At 42.4% G+C, this 18,891-nt stretch overlaps 1 protein-coding gene across 1 annotated transcript in view; it reads right to left on the bottom strand.

The window, feature by feature from the left end:
• Nucleotides 1–624: 624 nt before the first annotated feature.
• NPHP1 (nephrocystin 1) overlaps nucleotides 625–18,891 on the bottom strand; it is a 62,772-nt gene continuing 44,505 nt past the window's right edge. The window contains exons 14-20 of the mRNA XM_007470207.1: nucleotides 17,949–18,031; nucleotides 16,017–16,093; nucleotides 14,983–15,082; nucleotides 6,369–6,481; nucleotides 4,276–4,349; nucleotides 2,355–2,399; nucleotides 625–897 (exon numbers count right to left, since the gene is read on the bottom strand). Of these exons, the coding sequence (XP_007470269.1) occupies nucleotides 625–897; nucleotides 2,355–2,399; nucleotides 4,276–4,349; nucleotides 6,369–6,481; nucleotides 14,983–15,082; nucleotides 16,017–16,093; nucleotides 17,949–18,031 (765 nt within the window). The remainder of the gene's footprint in view (nucleotides 898–2,354; nucleotides 2,400–4,275; nucleotides 4,350–6,368; nucleotides 6,482–14,982; nucleotides 15,083–16,016; nucleotides 16,094–17,948; nucleotides 18,032–18,891) is intronic.

Genomic DNA, 18,891 nt, shown 5'->3' on the forward strand with positions numbered 1-18,891 from the left:
AATATAAAAAAGAGTGTATATATATGTATAACTGAGTCACTCTGCTGTACAGAAGAAATTAACACAACATTGTAAATCAACTACACTTCAATAAGAAAAAGAGAAAGAGACTCACAGCTGTAAGAACAAATTCCTGGTTACCAGTGGGGAGAGGGGAGGGGGGAGGGGATTAAGAGGCACAGCTATTAAGTATAAAATAAATAAGCTACAAGGATATATTGTACAGCACAGGGAATACAGCAAGTATTAATAACTTTAAATGGAGTATAATCTTTAAAATTGTTAATCACTATATTGTACACCTGAAACTTTCATACTATGGTAAATCAACTATACTCAATAAAAAAGAAAAAGAAAAAGAAAACAAAAATTTGTTAGTTGGTTTTTGAAAAAAAATTCTCTTTAAATTTAGATATAATAGTATTTCTTATAAAAATTTACTTCATTGTGTTAACACATATTCATATTACCAGATAAATATTTCTTATAGAATGTGGCCTGAACAAAAAAGAATAAAGCCTAAGTTATGATGGGACAGCTACTTATGGTTTTGTCACGCGACGCAGGTTGTCATGGAGGGTCTATCAGATTCAGTGGGAAGTGGAAGGTCAAGGCGCACCGCTGTCAGGCTGAGATCTTTCTTATCTCACCCAAGAAGTCATAGGTCTGCTCTGAAATGTCGAAAGGCTCATGCAGCCCCGCTGGCGACAGCAGAGCCTGGAGGGCGCCCTCGTTTTCTTGGCTTTGCTTGAGGAAGTCGGCGATGACCTTCCATCGGGCGGCCTCGGTCTCCTCCTCCGCCCACCTGAACGGGGGCAGGAGCGCGGAGTGGAGGAGGGGAAGCGCGCAGTCGTGGTAAACCAGGAGGAACACGGCCTTCCGGAGCTCCTTGTCTCTCTGCGAAGACACCGGCACCACCAGTGACTGTGAGTGGACCCAGCTCATTACTCCTCAAGTGTTACACTGTATGAGCTCTGTTAACTGGAAGCCGTCTAGGGGGTGGGAGGGAGGTGCCATCAGTGTCTGGCAGGTAGTCGGCTCTGAATCGGTTGCTCAGTCAGGACGTGGACACAACAGGAGTCACCGCGGAGAGAGACAAGTGGTTCTCTCTGAGGGTCTGCAAGGGGCTCCTTGAGGCCAGGGTGCCCCTTGAGTGCCACGGAGTGTCTCGGACATTCCATCAAGCAGACTGGGGTGCCAGAATCTAATTCCGGGGACAAGGGTGCGGTTCCAGGTAAATGGAACTAAGACACAATGTGAAGTCAGCTGTACGGGGGAAGGGTAGCAAGGGCTCTGCGTGAAATCCAGAGAAAGGAGCCCCAAGCAGTAAGAATGTGTTGTCAACCCCACCTCCCCATAACAAGAGCTGGGCAATATGCACACGGGCAGCGGCCCAGCTCCGACAGCTGGGGTGGGAATCACAGCCGGGGTGGCGGTCTACACTGCGATGTGGCCCCCGCAGGCTACCGTGTGCGGAGAGGCAGCTTCCACAGGCCCGAGGCCCAGCACCTGTCCACTGCCAAGCTAGAAGGGCATTAAACCTGCCAGTTTTAGTCAAACAAAAACTCAAATAAGGATACAATATATACGCTATTTTTTTTCCAATTTTTAGTGTCTTTGTTCTCCCATGATTCCTTGAGGATAATGAAAAGTTCAGATTAGTAGTCCTAAAACCATGGACCACGGGCCCAATGCAGCCCACTGCCATCTCTTTTTAGAAATAGTTTTACAGAAAACAGCCCTGCCCAGGTGTTTACATATTGCCTGAAGCTTCCTTGCGTTACAGTGGCAGAGCTGGATGTTTGAGACAGACCACATGTGGCCTGCAAAGCCAAAAATATTTACTCTCTGGCCCTTTACCGGAAAAGTCTGTCAATCCCAGACTAGAGCAGTCAAGCCACTACTCACTGATCACCGCAAGTTCTGTAATGACCACGCTCTCCGGCCACGTAAGCACAGCCATGCATGCTTTCAATGTGTGCTACAGCTTATGCCAATTTTCTTCTTCCCTCTCCTTACCTGATACGGACTTTGAGAGCTAGGGGAATTGTTTTTTTTTTTTTCAATGAGAGAAATTTGATAGGCAACTGGGACACTTTGGCTTAGAAAGTTCCCCTCAGTTCAATAAACTCAGTGATCTGAAATGACTGTCTCGATCAAGTGTTTCTTTTTACACTTGGAATCCATCACCCATACCCTTCTTGGAAGGTGTCTTTGCAACCGTAATAACACCGTTTAACTGTCAAAGAGGGATTAGGACCATGGTTACTTCAGCTAAAAAAGAGGCATGATTAGGGTGTGCGGCAGACACTGAGCACAGAACGTGTGAAGCTTGGGGCGCACAATCACCTTACCTTCTCTGACCTTTTTAAGGTACTCTCTTTCTCAGCCCAGGAACTCTAAAAAGCAGATAGAAAGATTGTGTTAATCCGAGTATTCACAAGTCTTTGCCACACCTCTGCAACTTCACTCTGTAATGCAACTTACGGACAGGATTACAAACGCTGTACAGATCCTGCACATGTAAGGAGTGAATCTCTAATTAGGCATCAAGTGCTAATGACCCAGAACCAGGCTGACTAGGCGGGATGTATCAGTGAACGATTCCTCAGAAGCCCGTGATCCTTACAGGTCAGAACTAATTTAAGAACAGAGAATCAGTGCAACGCTAACACATGCATGCAAACTGCACCAACGCAGCACCTAAACAATAAAATACCATTAAGCTTTCAAGGTAAGACAGACGTGAAAATAGAAAATTCTGCCAAATACCATACTCCTCGACAATTCTGTTTGCCGAGATGAGGACAGTGGACAGGGAGACGTAGAATGAAGGACAGCTTTGCAAGTAAATATTTCCAATCCGTGCACCAAGTTTCACAAAAGCTTCTTTAAAGAAATAAAAAACCCAGAGTTCAGTTAACCCCACAGAAGTGTGAATCAAAGACCTTCCAGGGCCCAGCATGGTGCCTTAGCCACAGTGGGCTCTCGTGAAATATCTGTTGAATGAATCAATGTATGTACGTTTTGTAAAATGAGTAAATATTAATATACTAATGCTTTATAGGGGAAGAAAGAGAAATCCTGCATTATCTAACTATAGTGCCAGATGAGCTTGTCTGAAATTACAGATAAGCACATGCCAGGAACATTTTCTTACATCTTTTTGCTAAAACCTCATCATTACTGTTGACACCCCCTCCCCAGCCAAACCAGCACATGAAATCAGTTTCAAAGTCTAATAAAAACCTCTGTAGATGATGCTTCCTCCTTCCAGCTCCGCCAGGCCGTATGGCCTCCCTCCTTATCAAGAGGACTCACCTCCCAACACAGCTCCCCTCCCTCCTGCGCACGCGCTTCTCCACGTCTCTGTGCTGTCCGGGGTTCCGAAAGCAAAACCCTTCATGGATTGCCCACCACCTACCACACTCTTCACCCACAGGATGAGACTGAGATCGCCCTTGACCGTCTACAGACGACATCCGACAGGCCAGACGGGGTCGTCTGCTCTCCTCAAGAGCACGCCCTCTTCCCTCCTGCCTCAAAATGTTTGCTTGTGCTGACCCTCCCACCTGTGATGTTGAAACCCGGCTTGGCCCCCAGGCTTTCATTAGGTACATCTCCCTGAGGACCTCTTTAATGAAACAGGCTCCTGATCCTTATACGCTGCCTCCTTTAAATCTGCAAGGACCTGGATTACACGCCCCCCCACGGCACTTATGGTATCTGAGTATTTGCCTCACAGGCCTAATATTTGTTGATTCTAATATTTAAGTTGAACTTTGTGAAACTGCCGTTTTGGCTAAAAATTAGAGACTTCACATGGTTCAACCTAATATCCAGCTGCTTTTTCATACAACAGATAACATACTTCAAATTAAAATAAAAATGATATGCAGGCCCTGATTCTCCCCCGAAAACTCGGTCAATTTATCTAACAAACTATTTTGGACTTTTGCTCTCAGGACACAATCGGTGGCCACCTTAAGTCAAGGAACAAACAACAGGGAGGAAGGAGATTGCGACGGGGTAGAAGGCAGGCACGCCATCTGCTTATGGGGTCAGGGAAGGCAGCCCTGGGGAAGTAACCTCCATAGTAAGAAGGGACAGATGAGATCAAGTTAGCTGGACAATAGACAGGGATCGGGAGACATCATCCAAATAGGGAAGGAACAAACCCCACAGAAGCCTAGAGCTGGTGTCAGAACTCATTATGCAGTGTGTCTAACCGCTTTTAGAACCCGCCAGGTTTCCATCATGATGCACACTACCCACCCTGAGGGCATCCATTATGTCAGGCTGCTCCAAGAGCTTGGGGAAGGTGGCCAGCACTGGATTACTAATTAAATCTGAAATACAAAAGAATAAAAAGGATTTTACATAAACTTCAGCCAAAGTATTTTATAGCAACAGACATTCATTCAGATTAAAATTACTGAGCCACGTGGTTTGTTGATAACACATTCTACCCACTTTAACCTCTCGGAGGGCTGGAAGCTGCCCCCTCCCTCCATCTGCCCCTATATCCACACCCCGGGGAAGTCTGAAATGAGTCTGGTACCAAGCAGATAAAGCTTTTAGGTGGGAGTAAAGTGGCTCTGAACAGAATAAGACTAGAACATTTTGTTCTTCTTTCTATGTTTTTTTTTTCAACCTCTCTTTCCTCCTCATGACTGGAGTGTGGTGTGCTAAGAGAAATCTTCCAATTAGGAGGCTCCCACACTCTCAGGAGGCTGAGTGGGAACCAGGGGCACCAAGGGAAAGGAGGTGGAGGGCGGGCAGCTCCTGCCCAGCCTGGGGCCAACGGATGGTGCTGCATGACATCGGAAGGAATGAGGAGGTGGGGATTCTGACCACGTGCCTAAATACTGTGCAGGAGAATACTGATATTCCACAATCAATAATGGCAGGTGGAGGGCTGTGCAAAGAGGCCCACCAGGAAGGACACTTCAGAAACGGCGAGGGCAAAGACTTCTATAATTTTGTGTCCTCAGTAGAGAAAAATCCTCTCTCTAGGTCTTACTAAGTTTATTCTGATGCGCAGGTTCAAATGAAGCCAACAATTCTGAGTAGGCGTCTCCCTACCTATAGGAAGACTAATAAGCCTTCTCCTCTTTAAGGAGTCAGGTCGTTCGTGAAGTTTCTCTAGAGTCATTGAAACAAATTCAGAGGCAAGTGACGACTAAAAGGCTTAAACTGTCCTTCCTTTAGAATTACAATTATTCTTTGAGAAATGTTGGTGCTTCTCTGACTCTAGGTAGTTCCATTTCTATCTACCTATCCAGGTGGTGTGTCCCTGGGAGGGGACTCGTGTCTAACCATGAACTCCACTTGTCCATGAGAGCCGAGTCATCATGGGGCTCTCTCTCCCTCTCACTCGATTCTAGCCACACTGGCCTGCCTTCGATTTCAATCCCTCCAGTGCACTCAGGTTTTCTTGCCTTGGGTCTTCAGACATGCTGGTCCCTCTATCCAGAAAGGATCCGCCCCCACCCATCTCCCCTGCATGTGTAACTCCTCTCTCAGGTCTTCTCTTAAATATTCCTTGCCCAGAGAAGCCTTCCCTCATCCTATGAATTAATTCAGGTCTTCCTAGGGTACGCTCTTGTTGTGCATTTCCCTTCAGAACACTTGAGGTTGAAAAGGATTATTCATATAATTTTGTGTTTGAAGTCTGTTGCTCCACGAGAGTAGGGATGATGGTGCCTGTCTCATTCATCACTGGGTCCTGGCACAATGCCTGGCATATACTAGGCACTCAATAAAGAATATCCAATAAAATTCAACTTTCTCTGGAGGTAATTCTTACAACACATGCATATCTCTGTGCAAGTTCAATCATGTGTGACAGCTCACTGATTTTTTAAAATTACTTTTTAACATTTTTACTTGGAAAAAGTTTCAAGCTGACAAAAAAGTTGCAAGAATAAAAATAGAACCCCTGAACACCTCTTACCTGGATTCACCAATTTTATTGATTTTTTAAACTTCTTGCATTAAGAACCAGTTATTCTGGGTAATTTTGGTCTCTTTCCAAAAAGATGATATACATATCAAACACGTAGTAAAAACATTATTAAAGACATTAAAGGAAAATATGATTATATCTGAAATTTAGGATCTCAAGTCCCCAGAATCTGAATGGTAAAAAGTGTATATTGTAAAGAACAGAACACGTACGGAGCTCACACAGGATGCACACTGAGCACAGTGCTTTGCATCTGAAGTAAGTGATTGACACTGATGCTATTCTAAATATTTTATTCCAAATGTCACCTTCAGAAGCAGAAGATAAAGGCTGGCAGAGGTTACATTTACTCAAAGCATGATGCAGTGTTGTACGTAAGGAAACTGCAAAGACTTCTCACCAGCACTGCGCATGCTCATCCTGTCTTTCAGGAGCACGTCTCCAAGAATCTGGCGATAAAATATCAACAAATGAACGGAGCACATACTTCCAATTAATGTTTCCGGCAGTAGACTATTAAAGAAGAAAAAAAAAATGTATTCATTAAACAATCCCCTACGATCCAACCTACGGTGTTTTTAAAATGTATACTTAGTACTTGAATGAAGAGTTTCAAGTTTTGCTTCATTATTGAAAAAAATTTTTAATAATTTTGAGGAAAACTTCCACTATAAGTTGACCACGTTAAACTTCAGAAAACTTTTATTTTTACGTGTATACTTTCAAGTTGCGACTCTGGGTTACCATTCCTGTGTTTTCATGTTCGCATATACACCCATGTTAAATGTCGAATAAAAAATAGAAGTCATCAATTTTAGAAAGAACGGGACTAGTCAGCTACAAGTTTTAACAAAGCCATGTTGCCACCCCACCTGATGTGACGAATGCAGAGGAAACGAGTTCAGACTCTTCCCGGTGCTGGGTGGAACACAGGAGGGTGTGGCAGGTCAGACTGAATTCTGACTTTGCTGTGCTACCTCCTAGCTATGTGATTTTGGGTTAATTATTTATTCTCCTTGTGTTTCGGTTTCTTCATTTGTAGAACACAGATAGTCATAGCTGCATCTCAGGTTACTAAAAGGATTAAAATGAGGTAAATGTGGAATGCTTAATGCAATGCCTGGTACATACTGTAGTAAGGTCTCAAGGACAAGAAAATTTCAATACTGAAGTTACATTGATATCAGTTTAAAATAGACTGTAAGAACTTCAGGATGTTGTATGTAATCCTCATGGCAACCACAAAAAAAAAATGTATAGAATATACACAAAAGGAAATCAAAATGTATCGTTACAAAAGAAATCAATTAAAAACAAGGAAGGCAGTAAGGGAGGAAAGGAGGGACAAAAAAACCCTTAAAACATATAGAAAACACATAACAAAATGGCAATTAAGTCCTTCCCTATTAGTAATTATTTTAAATGTAAATGGATTAAACTCCCCAACCCAAAGACACAGATTGGCAGAATGGATTAAAAAAACAGGATCCAACTATATTGTGTCTACAAGAGACCCACTCTAGATCTAAGGACATTCATAGGTTGAAAATGAAAGGATAGTTAAAGATATTCCATGCAAATAGTAAACAAAAAGAGAGCAGGGATAGCTATACTAATGTCAGACAAGACAGACCTTAAGCCAAAAAGCTGTTACAATGAAAGATATTATATAATGATAAAAGGGTCAATTCATCAAGAAGATATAACAGTTATAAACATATACAACAAACATCAGAGCCCCTAAATATATGAAGTAAACAGTGACAAAAGTGAAGAGAGAAATAGATCTACAATCATAGTAGGGGACTTCAATACCCCACTTTCAATAAGGGATAGAACAACCAGACAGAAGATCAATAAGGAAAGAGAACTTGAACAACGCTGCAGACCAACTGTAACTGGCCGACATACACAGAACACTCTGCCCAAGAGCAGAATATGCATTTTTCTCAAGTGCACATGGGACATTCTCCAGGACATTCTCCTAACAGATGTGGTCATACATTAGGCCACAAAACAAGTCTTAACAATTTAAAAGACAAATTGTACAAAGGTATATTTTCTTTTTTCCAAAGTACATTTTCTGATCACCATGCAATGAAACTAGGAATCAACAGCAGAAGGAAAACTGGAAAATTCACAAATATGTGGATATCAAACAACATACTTTTAAGCAACCAATGGCTCAAAGAAGAAATCACACGGGAAATCAGAAAATATCTTGAGACAAATAAAATGAAACTACAACACACCAAAACTTATGGGATGCAGTGAGAGCAGTGTACGAGGGAAAATTTATAGCTATAAATACTTACGTGAAAAAAGAAGAAAGATTTCAAATCACCAACCTAACTTTACACCTTAAGGAGCTTGAAAAGAAAAACAAATGAAACCCGAAGGTAGACGAAGAAAGGAAATAATAAAGATTAGAGCAGAAATGAACAAAATAGAGAATAGAAAACAACAGAGAAAATCAATGAAAGCAGAGCTGGTCCTTTGAAAAGACAAATAAAATTGACAAACCTTTAGCTAGATTGACTAAGAAAAAAAGAGAGAAGACTCAAGTTATAAAATCAGGAATGAAAGGAGACATTATTACTGATTTTACAAAAATTACAAAGGATTATAAAAGAGTACTATGAATAATTGTATGCCAAAAAATTAGATAATCTAGATAAAACAGACATACTCCTAGAAACACACAACCTACCAAGACTAAATAATAAATACAAAACCTGAACAGACTTATAACTAGAAAGGAGACTTAATAGTAATCAAAGACCTGCCAACAAAGAAAACCCCAGGACCAGATGGCTTCACTGATGAATTCTACCAAACATTTAAAGGAGAATTAATACCAATGCCTCTCAAACTCTTCTGAAAAACTGAAATGAAAGGAATACTTCCAAACACATTCTGTGAAGCCAGCATTATCCTGATACCAAAGCCAGACAAAGACACAACAAAAAAACTACTGACCAATATCCCTGATGAATACTGATGCAAAAAATCCTCAACAGAATACTAGCAAACGTAATTCAACAGCACATTAAATTTTATACACTATGACCAAGTAGGATTTATTCCTACAAGGCCAGGATGGTTCAAAATAAGAAAATCAATCGATGTAATACACTAGATTAACAGAATCAAGGAAAAAAAAACACGTGATTTTCTTAGCTGATGCTGAAAGCATTTGACAAAATGCAACATATCTTCATAATAAAAACGCCCAACAAACTAGGAATAGAAGGAAACTATCTCAACATAATAATGGCCATATGTGAAAATCCCATAGCTAACCTCATGCTCAATGGAGAAGACTGGAGGCTTTCCCTCCAAGATCAAGATCAAGACAAGGATGCTCGTTTTCACCACTTTTATTCAACATATTACTGGAAGCCCTAGCCAGAGCAGTCAGGCAAGAAAAATGAATACAAAGCATCTAAGTTAGGAAAAAAAGAAGTAAAATTATCTCTGATCACACACTACGTGATTTCATATGTAGAAGACCCTAAAGATCACACACACACACACACACACACACACACACACACAAAACTGTTAGAACTAATAAACAAATGCAGCAAAGTTGCAGGATATAAAATCAACATACACAAATCAGTCATGTTTCTATATACTAACAATGAACAATTTGAAAAGGAAATTAAAACTTTAATTTCATTTAATAGCATATCTAATAGCATTGAAAGAAAGAAAATACTTGGGAATAAAAAAATAGAAATAAAATTTCAATATTGAGATTTCAAAATATAATCTGGAAATACAAGTGAGTGCTTTAAAACCTGACACCTGGTACACACTAAATACTTACTGGGAATATTGAGCACCAGAATTAACCTTAGCAGATACTCAAGAAAATGTCTTGAATCATTCTAAACACACATTTTCTGTGTTATTTTTAGAAATACATGAACTCTGTCACTAAGCATGAAGAATGAGCGTATAGGAAATCTCGAAAACCTTGCAAACAATGTCCTCTACCAAGAGGAAGATGTCTTTGGGCTAAGAGAAACCACCTAAAGTTAAAAGAGACTTTAACTTCAGAAAATAATCCTTCACTCTAACTTCTAGAATGAGGATTTTAGAAGGGAAAATTAATCACAGAGGTAACACCCAGGCTTCCAGCCTGCTGAAAGAGAACAGAATGAACGTGACCCCAGGGATGGTACAGGAGTAATGGGTCCCTATGACTAGTTTCACAGAATTTAGATACGTATCCTTGACCACTCCCTAACCCTTGCATTCTAGAAATGCCTCCAAACACAAGATAGATTCTCTTACCACACTTATATTCATATAGAGCATTTCATACACAGAGCCAGAAGTCATCCTTTTCCAGCCCTGCTAAAATTCTGATCGTGTATATACCTGACCTAGATTTCAGGTTGGCTGCAGGGGAACATTTAAGCTGCCTCGATGCCACCACATGCCTTCTCGGGGTTCATGCTGTGATTCCCAAGAGTTGTTCTACACCCCGCCCTCTGGTCTATGGCTCATGTGGGCAGTGTTTCAGCAGCATGCCCAAACTCATGTCTCATGCTGAAAAACAGACATTAATTTTACGAGGGGAAGGGGTGGAACCTTCCTTCCATTCTCTCCTCCCCTTCTCTCCCAGACCCGGCCTGCTCTGTCTGGCAGGCATCGCGGCCAGCCTGCAGTGGAGGCCTTCAGCGCCCACAGTGCCGGCACTCCTTTCCTTCTGGCACCTCCCCATAACACGAAGCAACACTGCTGGCTCTTTATCAGAGCTTCCTTCAGGGAAATCCTTTGATTTTCCCAAATCCAAGGTGACCAGGAAGCTCTGAGCTGAAGAAGCAAAGATATACTTCTTTCCGACCTCACAGACAGACCAACAGAAGGGCAATAACCATGATACTGGGCCCCCGGCAAACAACACTAGTTCTTCATTTATTTTCAGCAATAATGCAATGGAAGTAAAAGAGAAAAAAAAGATGGCATACATCCAAAAGGCAAAGGAAAATAAACAAATTTGTAGCAAATTTATATACGGGCAGGTAGCCTACTGCCACAGACCAGTATGTCTCGGTATTCAGAACCCGTGCTCTGGGAGTCTGGGTCTAAATTCAGGGCTTTCCCTCATCAGAGGCTTAAAAGCATGCATTTGGCCCAATCACACCAAGTTCAACCCCATCAAGAAAACAGCTCCAAAATGAGAAAGGCAAGTCTTGGTGAAACAGGAGGATCTATTTGCTCCCTCTTCCGTCTCAGCTGAGGGTCAACATGATCAGAGTTGTCTCCATAAAAGGAGACTCAGGGACAGGATTCTGGGGCTGTTTCTTTGGTCAAGGAGACGAGTCCACTTTGATTCATCGGATTTTCACAGGGCTCCTGACAGCCAAAGGAGACACACACGGAAGACTGCTGGCTGGTGAGAGGGCAGGATGAAGCCAACCAGCAAGGATACTGGGGAAACTGGGCACTAATGCAGATTATAACTGGGCTTCCCACCCTTGGCCCTGCCCGCAGTTTTGTAGGTCCCTTGGCATAACAAGAAGAGCCCCTGTCCCTCCTCCTTCAAGCAGAGAAATCTGGCTAAACAAAGATGAAGGGTTTATTTATTTATTTATATATTTTTTTAACATCTTTATTGGAGTATAATTGCTTTACAATGGTGTGTTAGTTTCTGCTTTATAACAAAGTGAATCAGTTATACATATACATAAGATGAAGGGTATTTTTGTTTGTTTGTTTGTTTGTTTTCTTTTGCTGCACGTAGGATCCTAGCTCCCCAACCAGGGATTGAACTCGTGCCCCCTGCAGCTGAAGCGTGGAGTCTTAACCACTGGACCACCAGGGAAATCCCAAAAGATGAAGTTCTTAAGCAAGGGAGAGTGGGGACAGAGGCGGGATGGGCTTTTGGAGGCGAGAAGGAGGAGGACTGTTGGTAGCATCAGCCGCCTTCTTTCCCCACTCACTGCAGGTGGCAGGGCAGGGAGAGGAGACTGAGAAGGATCAGCCCCGCCTCAGGCTCCACCCCCAGGGTGCACGGGCCAGATCCCAGCCTCTCATCCTGGACCCACAGCACAGCCCTCGCACCCCAGCCCATGGCCCGGTAGTAGGGCCCAAGGCCTCTGGCTTCACCATGCCCACGGTCTGCCCCTGGGAGAGCCTGCCTGGGGCCGGCGGGCCCTGCGGCCCACGCTTGACACCACCAGGAGAGCAGAGCGCATTTCTGAATCAGGCAAAGCGGAGCGGCAATTTCAAGACGGTGCTCAGGTCTCTCTCGGGGCTCTGGGAGGAGACGGGAGCGCACACCAAGACGAGGTGGGGGAGGCCAGGGACCTCAGAAGGCAGAGCAGAGCTCCCGGCCACTTTTACAGCAGCAGGAGGAGCTCTACTTGGAAATTATTTCACAAACATTTTTCAGGTGCCTACTGTATGCTGTAACCAACAACGGCTCAGTTCCTGAGGTCAGGGGATGGGGACCTGGGACCCTTCTTTGAGAACCCAGCATACAGAAGAACGTTCATTGCTTTGGGAGAACGGGCCCGCCCATCTGACCCCCGCACACCCAAGTCAGATTTGATCTCTAGATTGTAAAGCGTATCTGCAAACTGATATTTGGGGCCAAAGAAACACTATTAAGAGCAGTACTTGACAGACACGCTTGGGAGTGCTTCGGACTCTCGAAAGCTTATCAACAAGAGGGGTAGCGGGAGGCTGAAGACGCAGGAAGAATGAGGCCAAACAGGATTCTAGCTTTTCTTCTACAAAGACCGCCACTGTGCTTCTTTTATTAATCTTGAAAAATAAAAACTGTCCAAGGAAAGATTGGCCAAAAAAAGGGAATTTATAGGCTCTATGAACATCCAGGAAAAAAAAAAGCCAAGAGAATGAATACTACACATGAACACATAATTAATGGTTATTGAAAGATTTAACTGTTAATACTATAATTATAATACACGTTTCAGTACTAGAGATAAGGACAAGGGATATTTAAACTGGGAGCATGATCTAGAATGAGAAAAGCAACCATTCACAGAGGTGGGCCAAGGTTCCCTGCTTCCTGATAATCCGCGAGCAGAGAGCAGGTCACTGTGGGACCAGTCAACTGCATCAGTCTCTGTTCCCGAGCCACGCTCCTCCCTCTGCCCCCCCGTCCACTGCGTACTCTCCACATCTCCACATCATCAAATGGCACCTCTTCCAAACCTTCAAAGCTTATTTTGAATCCCCCTGATCCTACCAGCTACATAGCACATCCTCATTTGAACAAATTTGATGAGAGTGCCAGCCACCTGTCATTATATTTACATTTATCTAGACATATGATAATAATAATAGCTATAGCTGTTTATAATATAGCTATTACTATATAATAGTAATAATTATAGCTGGTACTTATTGTGTGTTACTGTGTGCCATGTACTAGCTAAGCGTTTTATATATTTTCTTTTCCTTAAACCTCTGTAGAGCTTGATCGGGTTAATATTATTATTATGTCCATTTTAAGGATGTAGACCTTGAGACCCTGAGAAAGATGGTAAATGACTTGTCCAAGAGGTTACTGAGTTAGAAATGGATCGACCTGGGATTCTACCAGTGCAAAATCTCCCTGAAGAAAATGCAAATTAAAACCACCAACAGCTACCACTAATCATTTATTAAAATGGGCAAGGACTTCTCTGGTGGCACAGTGGTTAAGAATCTGCCTGCCAATGCAGGGGACACAGGTTTGATCCCTGGTCCAGGAAGATCCCACATGCCGTGAAGCAACTAAGCCCGTGTGCCACAGCTACGGAGCCTGTGCTCTAGAGCCCGCAAACCACAACTACTGAAGCCCGTGTGCCACAACTACTGAGCCCAAGTGCTACAACTACTGAAGCCCGCGCCTAGAGCCCGTGCTCCGCAACAAGAGAAGCCACCGCAAGAAGCCTGTGCACCACAACGAAGAGTAGCCCCCGCTTGCCGCAACTAGAGAAAGCCCACGCGCAGCAATGAAGACCCAATGCAGCCAAAAATAAATAAATAAATAAATCAAATGGGCAAAACAGAAAAAAATTGATCATATCAAATGTGGTCAAGAATATGGAGGAACTGGAACTCTCATATGTTGCTGGAGAGAGTGTAAAATGGCCTAGTCATATTGGAAAACAGTTTGGCAGTTTCTTATAAAGTTAAACAAACACCAGATGATCCAGTAATCCCACTCCTAAGTATTTATACCCATGAGAAAGGAAGACATGCCCACACACACACAAAAACTCTTACGCAAATATACAGAGCAGCTTTATTCATAACTGCCCAAATCCAGAAACAACCCAAGTATCTATCAACTAGTGAATAAACAAACACAAATGGAATACTAATTAGAACAAAAAGGAACAAACCACTAGCACATGCAACAGCATGGGTGTATCTCAACTGCGTTACGCTAAATGAAAGAAGCCAGACTCAAAAGGCTATGTATCGTGTGAGTGCATTTGTAGGACATTCTGGAAAAGGCAAAACTGTTGGGAAAGAAAACAGAGGAGCAGTAGCCTGAGGCCAGAGCTGGAGAGCTGATTACAAAGGGGCATCAGTTCACTGTTTATAGTGATGGAAACATTCTCTATCTTGACCGTGTGGTAGTTATATGACTGTATATACTTGTCAAAACGCAAAGAACTTAAACTAAAAAGGGTAAATTTTACTGTGTGTAAATTATACCTCAATAAACTTGACATTAAAAAAAGTTCCCCAAAGTTCCCTAAGGGTAGGACTGTGGATGATAAGTCCCGTTGACTCAAAAGTTTCTATGCTATTTCTGACCGCATCTATCATCTGTGCTAACTGGTGAACAGAAGAGTAAGCTAATCTGAAATGTATTATTATTCCATTTCCCTACTGGTCCTTGGCAGAAGAATTAGTGAGGAAAAAAATAATTAACAAAAGGTGACCAAGCACGTGGAGAAGCCAGAAGCAGAGATGGTCCACAAACGCTGAATGGGCCCAAGTTCACCGGACAGGTAACAGCAGGTACCAACCTTAGCATGTTCCTTGATCTTCTGTTCAAAGATCTCAGTTTTACTAGAAGCTGAGGCTGCCTTCTCACTGTCATCATCTGATGGAAAACACTACCATGTGCTTAAAAAAAATAAAAAATACATCTCAAAACTTTAAGTGCTTAGGCAGTGAATATAATAAAATAGAGTATTTTATATACATTTTTTTATATATAAAAATAAGACAAAGTTTTTTCAGCACCAGTGGGGCTGAATTGTATGAGGCAGGAGTCGCCCATACGCCCTAAATGGACTGATGAAGTATGATGTGCCCTAAGGACCTTCAGAATGTACCCAACCAGCCCACCCCTGCAGCTGCCACTACATCAGATACCGTGACGGCATCACTGCTGCCAGATGACAAAGAAAAAGGGAGTCTAAAAAGCACGTCTGACTCCAAGTAGAGCCAGCTGCATCCCAGATCCCAGCTCCTTCCTGTTCCAAGAAGGTGGGACTGGCATTGCTGGGGCGGCAGCAGCGCTGAGTGTCCTAAATCACGAAACAAGGAGGGGGATGTCTGAGGAGCTAGAGGGGAGTTTCAAACCCACCAGGCTCTGAGTTCCAACAGGCAAGGGCCATATCTGCCTTACTCTCCATTTTCCCTTTATCTAGCACACTGCCCGGTCAATGAACACATTAAAAGATGCTCAGTATTTTTGGAGGGCAACCTGGTATGTATACCACCATTTCAAATGTCTACACCCTTTGACCTAGCAATAGGCAATCACTGAATTGGCCTATTCTATTAATTCTGTGGCCCAGTGTTCAGTGAAGAGGAACCAGTACAGGGTCCTCGTGCATCCTAATTTCCTAAGTTAGAGTCTCAAATATGCTACCAAGAAAATAAGCACTTAGATAAAAATGATTAAGATTTTAACATCAAACGACATATGTTAAAAAATGTGAATTCACGTGAAAAGTGTTACGCTTATTAGACTATAGGTATCTTCTCCGGTGTATCTTCTGCTTGTTTGATCTTTAAGGAAAGGAAAGAAAGCAACACAGAAGAGTGGTACCTCTTCTGGATACTGAAGGGTCCACTTCAACACCTTTTTCATAAGGGGTGCCTCCATTCAAGAAGAGTTCATAAGTTCTACAAAAGAAAAATATACCATGATGGATACATGTTATGGACATTGAGAAACAGGAGAGTCAGTAGTGGAACATTTTTTAGCACAGACGCGTTCACAGACATTTTATTTGTGCCTCACTGGTAAATGAGAATGAAGGTTGTCGATACCTCCATGGGGTTATCATCTCAGTAAATAAAGTCTCTTAACTATGAACAACAGAAAATACATTTTTCTACATAAAAATGAGAAAGATTAACTGATGTCATTAAGGTCTTTTAACTTTAATGACTCGTGTTATTTAAATGCATTTTCAAAAATCATCATTGGAAATAAAGCTATTATGAGTTCATATATTTTTAAAATATAAAAGTAACATGTAGATTGTTGTAAAAAGTTCAAATGGCATAGAAACGATAAACAAAAAATGAAAAATCCCTCCCCCCTTCTTTCCCCCCTAGTTTGGTAGCCCCTTGTCCTATCTGTTTCAATACAAATAGAAACAAACACACACATTTTAAACAGTAAATCTTAAACTGACACACGTTTAAAGTTGCGTACTCCCTAAGTGTGGAAACAGAAGGTAAGAGGCCTCCTTAATCCTGTGGCACCACCTCCACAGTTCTGCTCCCCAGGGAACAGTTTACACACACGCACACGAACACAGCTCTTTGTGAACAGAAATGGAGTCAGCACACACACGTTTCTGCAACTTGCCGTTTTCATATATAATAATACACATTGGACATGTTTCTGTATCAATAGATAGGCCTCTACCTCATTTTAAAAAATAGCTATGACTTCACTTTAAGAAGGATTGGATAAACACACTTTTCCCTCCCACTAAGCACAGTGAAAAACCCTGAACAGTATTAAGGACAAAAAACAAAAGCAGAAAAACAATAAAAACCCATAAGAAGCCTGGGCCTCTACATCTACAGGCAGTGGCTGGGGAGGTTGGGTGTGATAGAGGGCCCCTCCCCCTCCCACTGGGGTAACATCAGAGGAGGGCTTTTACAACCTCTGTCCAGTGGTAAGGAGGTCATGCCCACCCCTGAGGTATCAGTAAAGATGGAAGAGGGGTGCATTATCTGAATTAAACCTTTGGGCTTGGGAACTATTATGATCCCATTTTAAAGATGGGGGAACTTGAGGCTTGCAGACAACCTGCTTACAGTTACATGGACAGAGCCCAGGCTACAGCCCTGAATTTTACCATTCCAAATCTGGGATCTCAATCATCATCCTAGTGACTGCCCATCTGTATCTCTTCTGCGGGTTTCTTATCTTCCAGACTTAGATTTGTGTGTGTGTGCCCATTTTCAAATTTGGATTGGCCTCTTCTTAATTTTTGAAAGCTCTTTTTGTATTAGGGATAATAATCTTGTGACTGTTATGTATATATTGCAAATGCATTACAAATATTTGTTTTTGGCCTTAAATTTTAAATTTGTTTACAGTGGCGGCTGCTACAATTTCCATGTACCACCTAAGGAAGAAAGGCAGAGTCACGGAGGACCTGGGGACCCCAGACTCAGCTTTCTCACTCTTTGGCGAGAATGAGGCTCTATTTCAGCACTGTGAAATGTACTAATACCACAGGAAATCACTGAAAGAATATTCTCAGCAGACAACCGGTGCAAATATCTTTTAAAATACCTTTGCTACATGTGTCATTTCTTCCCCGCTAGGATGAGATCATGTGTGCTGTTTTCATATACTACCTAAAAGAACATTAAAATCAACATTAAAAGCCCTCTCCACACAAGTTACTGAAATGTAAATAATACACTCTGGAAACCTGAGGTATCTAGATTCTAAAAAAAAAAGAATTTCCACAAAATTACCCGTTTGGAAGGAATATATAAGCCAACTTACTTTGCTGCAATAGGAATTCCACTGGCATCAAAAAGTTTAAGAAACACCCAGCCACAACTTAATTCTCCTCTCTCACCAGTTGACTAGAAAATAAAAAAGTGTATGAAACTTAATGTCTGAATCAGTCAAATCTATAAGCACATGCCAAGTTCTTCTAAAAGGAATAAAACTAGTATTTGCCTTTAGGACTAAAAAATTATTCACAAGAAAACAAAGTGAAACCCAGTGGAGTCCCATTTGACTTGCAGGCCAGATGGTAAAGGCAGGATGTAAAATGAAAATCTTCTCTCGTTAAATTGCTCCTGAAAAACCCCTAAAGCTGATGATATGACAACTGTTACTATTGCTTCTTCTTCTTTTTTTTTTTTTTTTTGCGGTACGCGGGCCTCTCACTGCTGTGGCCTCTCCCGTTGCGGAGCACAGGCTCTGGATGCGCAGGCTCAGCGGCCATGGCTCACGGGCCCAGCCGCTCCGCGGCACGCGAGATCCTCCCGGACCGGGGCACGAACCCGTGTCCCCTGTAGGCGGACTCTCAACCACTGCGCCACCAGGGAAGCCCACTATTGCTTCCTGAGTGACATAAATATGCTGTGGGATGGTTCCAGATCACCTCAATATACATGAGAGTAGGAGGCTCCGTCTCAGTAAGAAATGGGATGAGCCACTTAAAGCATTCAAGGGTCCTTCTGCTCAGAACTTAACCCAATGTCAATTGTCAGAGGCGTCTGGGGTTCACCTGGGGGACCTGCTCCTGTCCTACCCACCCACAGCAGACGGATGAATTTGCCTTAAAGAAATGAAAGGACAGTATTTACACCATTAACATAATAAAAATTGGCTCTCTGGGTTATCACGAGGCCAAGCACACATACTACACCTATCAAGCTATTACTGGAATATGGAAATAGATAATTATTACCACAGACCCACACCCACTGATTCG

Source organism: Lipotes vexillifer, unplaced genomic scaffold (assembly GCF_000442215.2).
Source record: "Lipotes vexillifer unplaced genomic scaffold, Lipotes_vexillifer_v1.1 scaffold1139, whole genome shotgun sequence".
Lineage (NCBI taxonomy): Eukaryota > Metazoa > Chordata > Mammalia > Artiodactyla > Lipotidae > Lipotes > Lipotes vexillifer.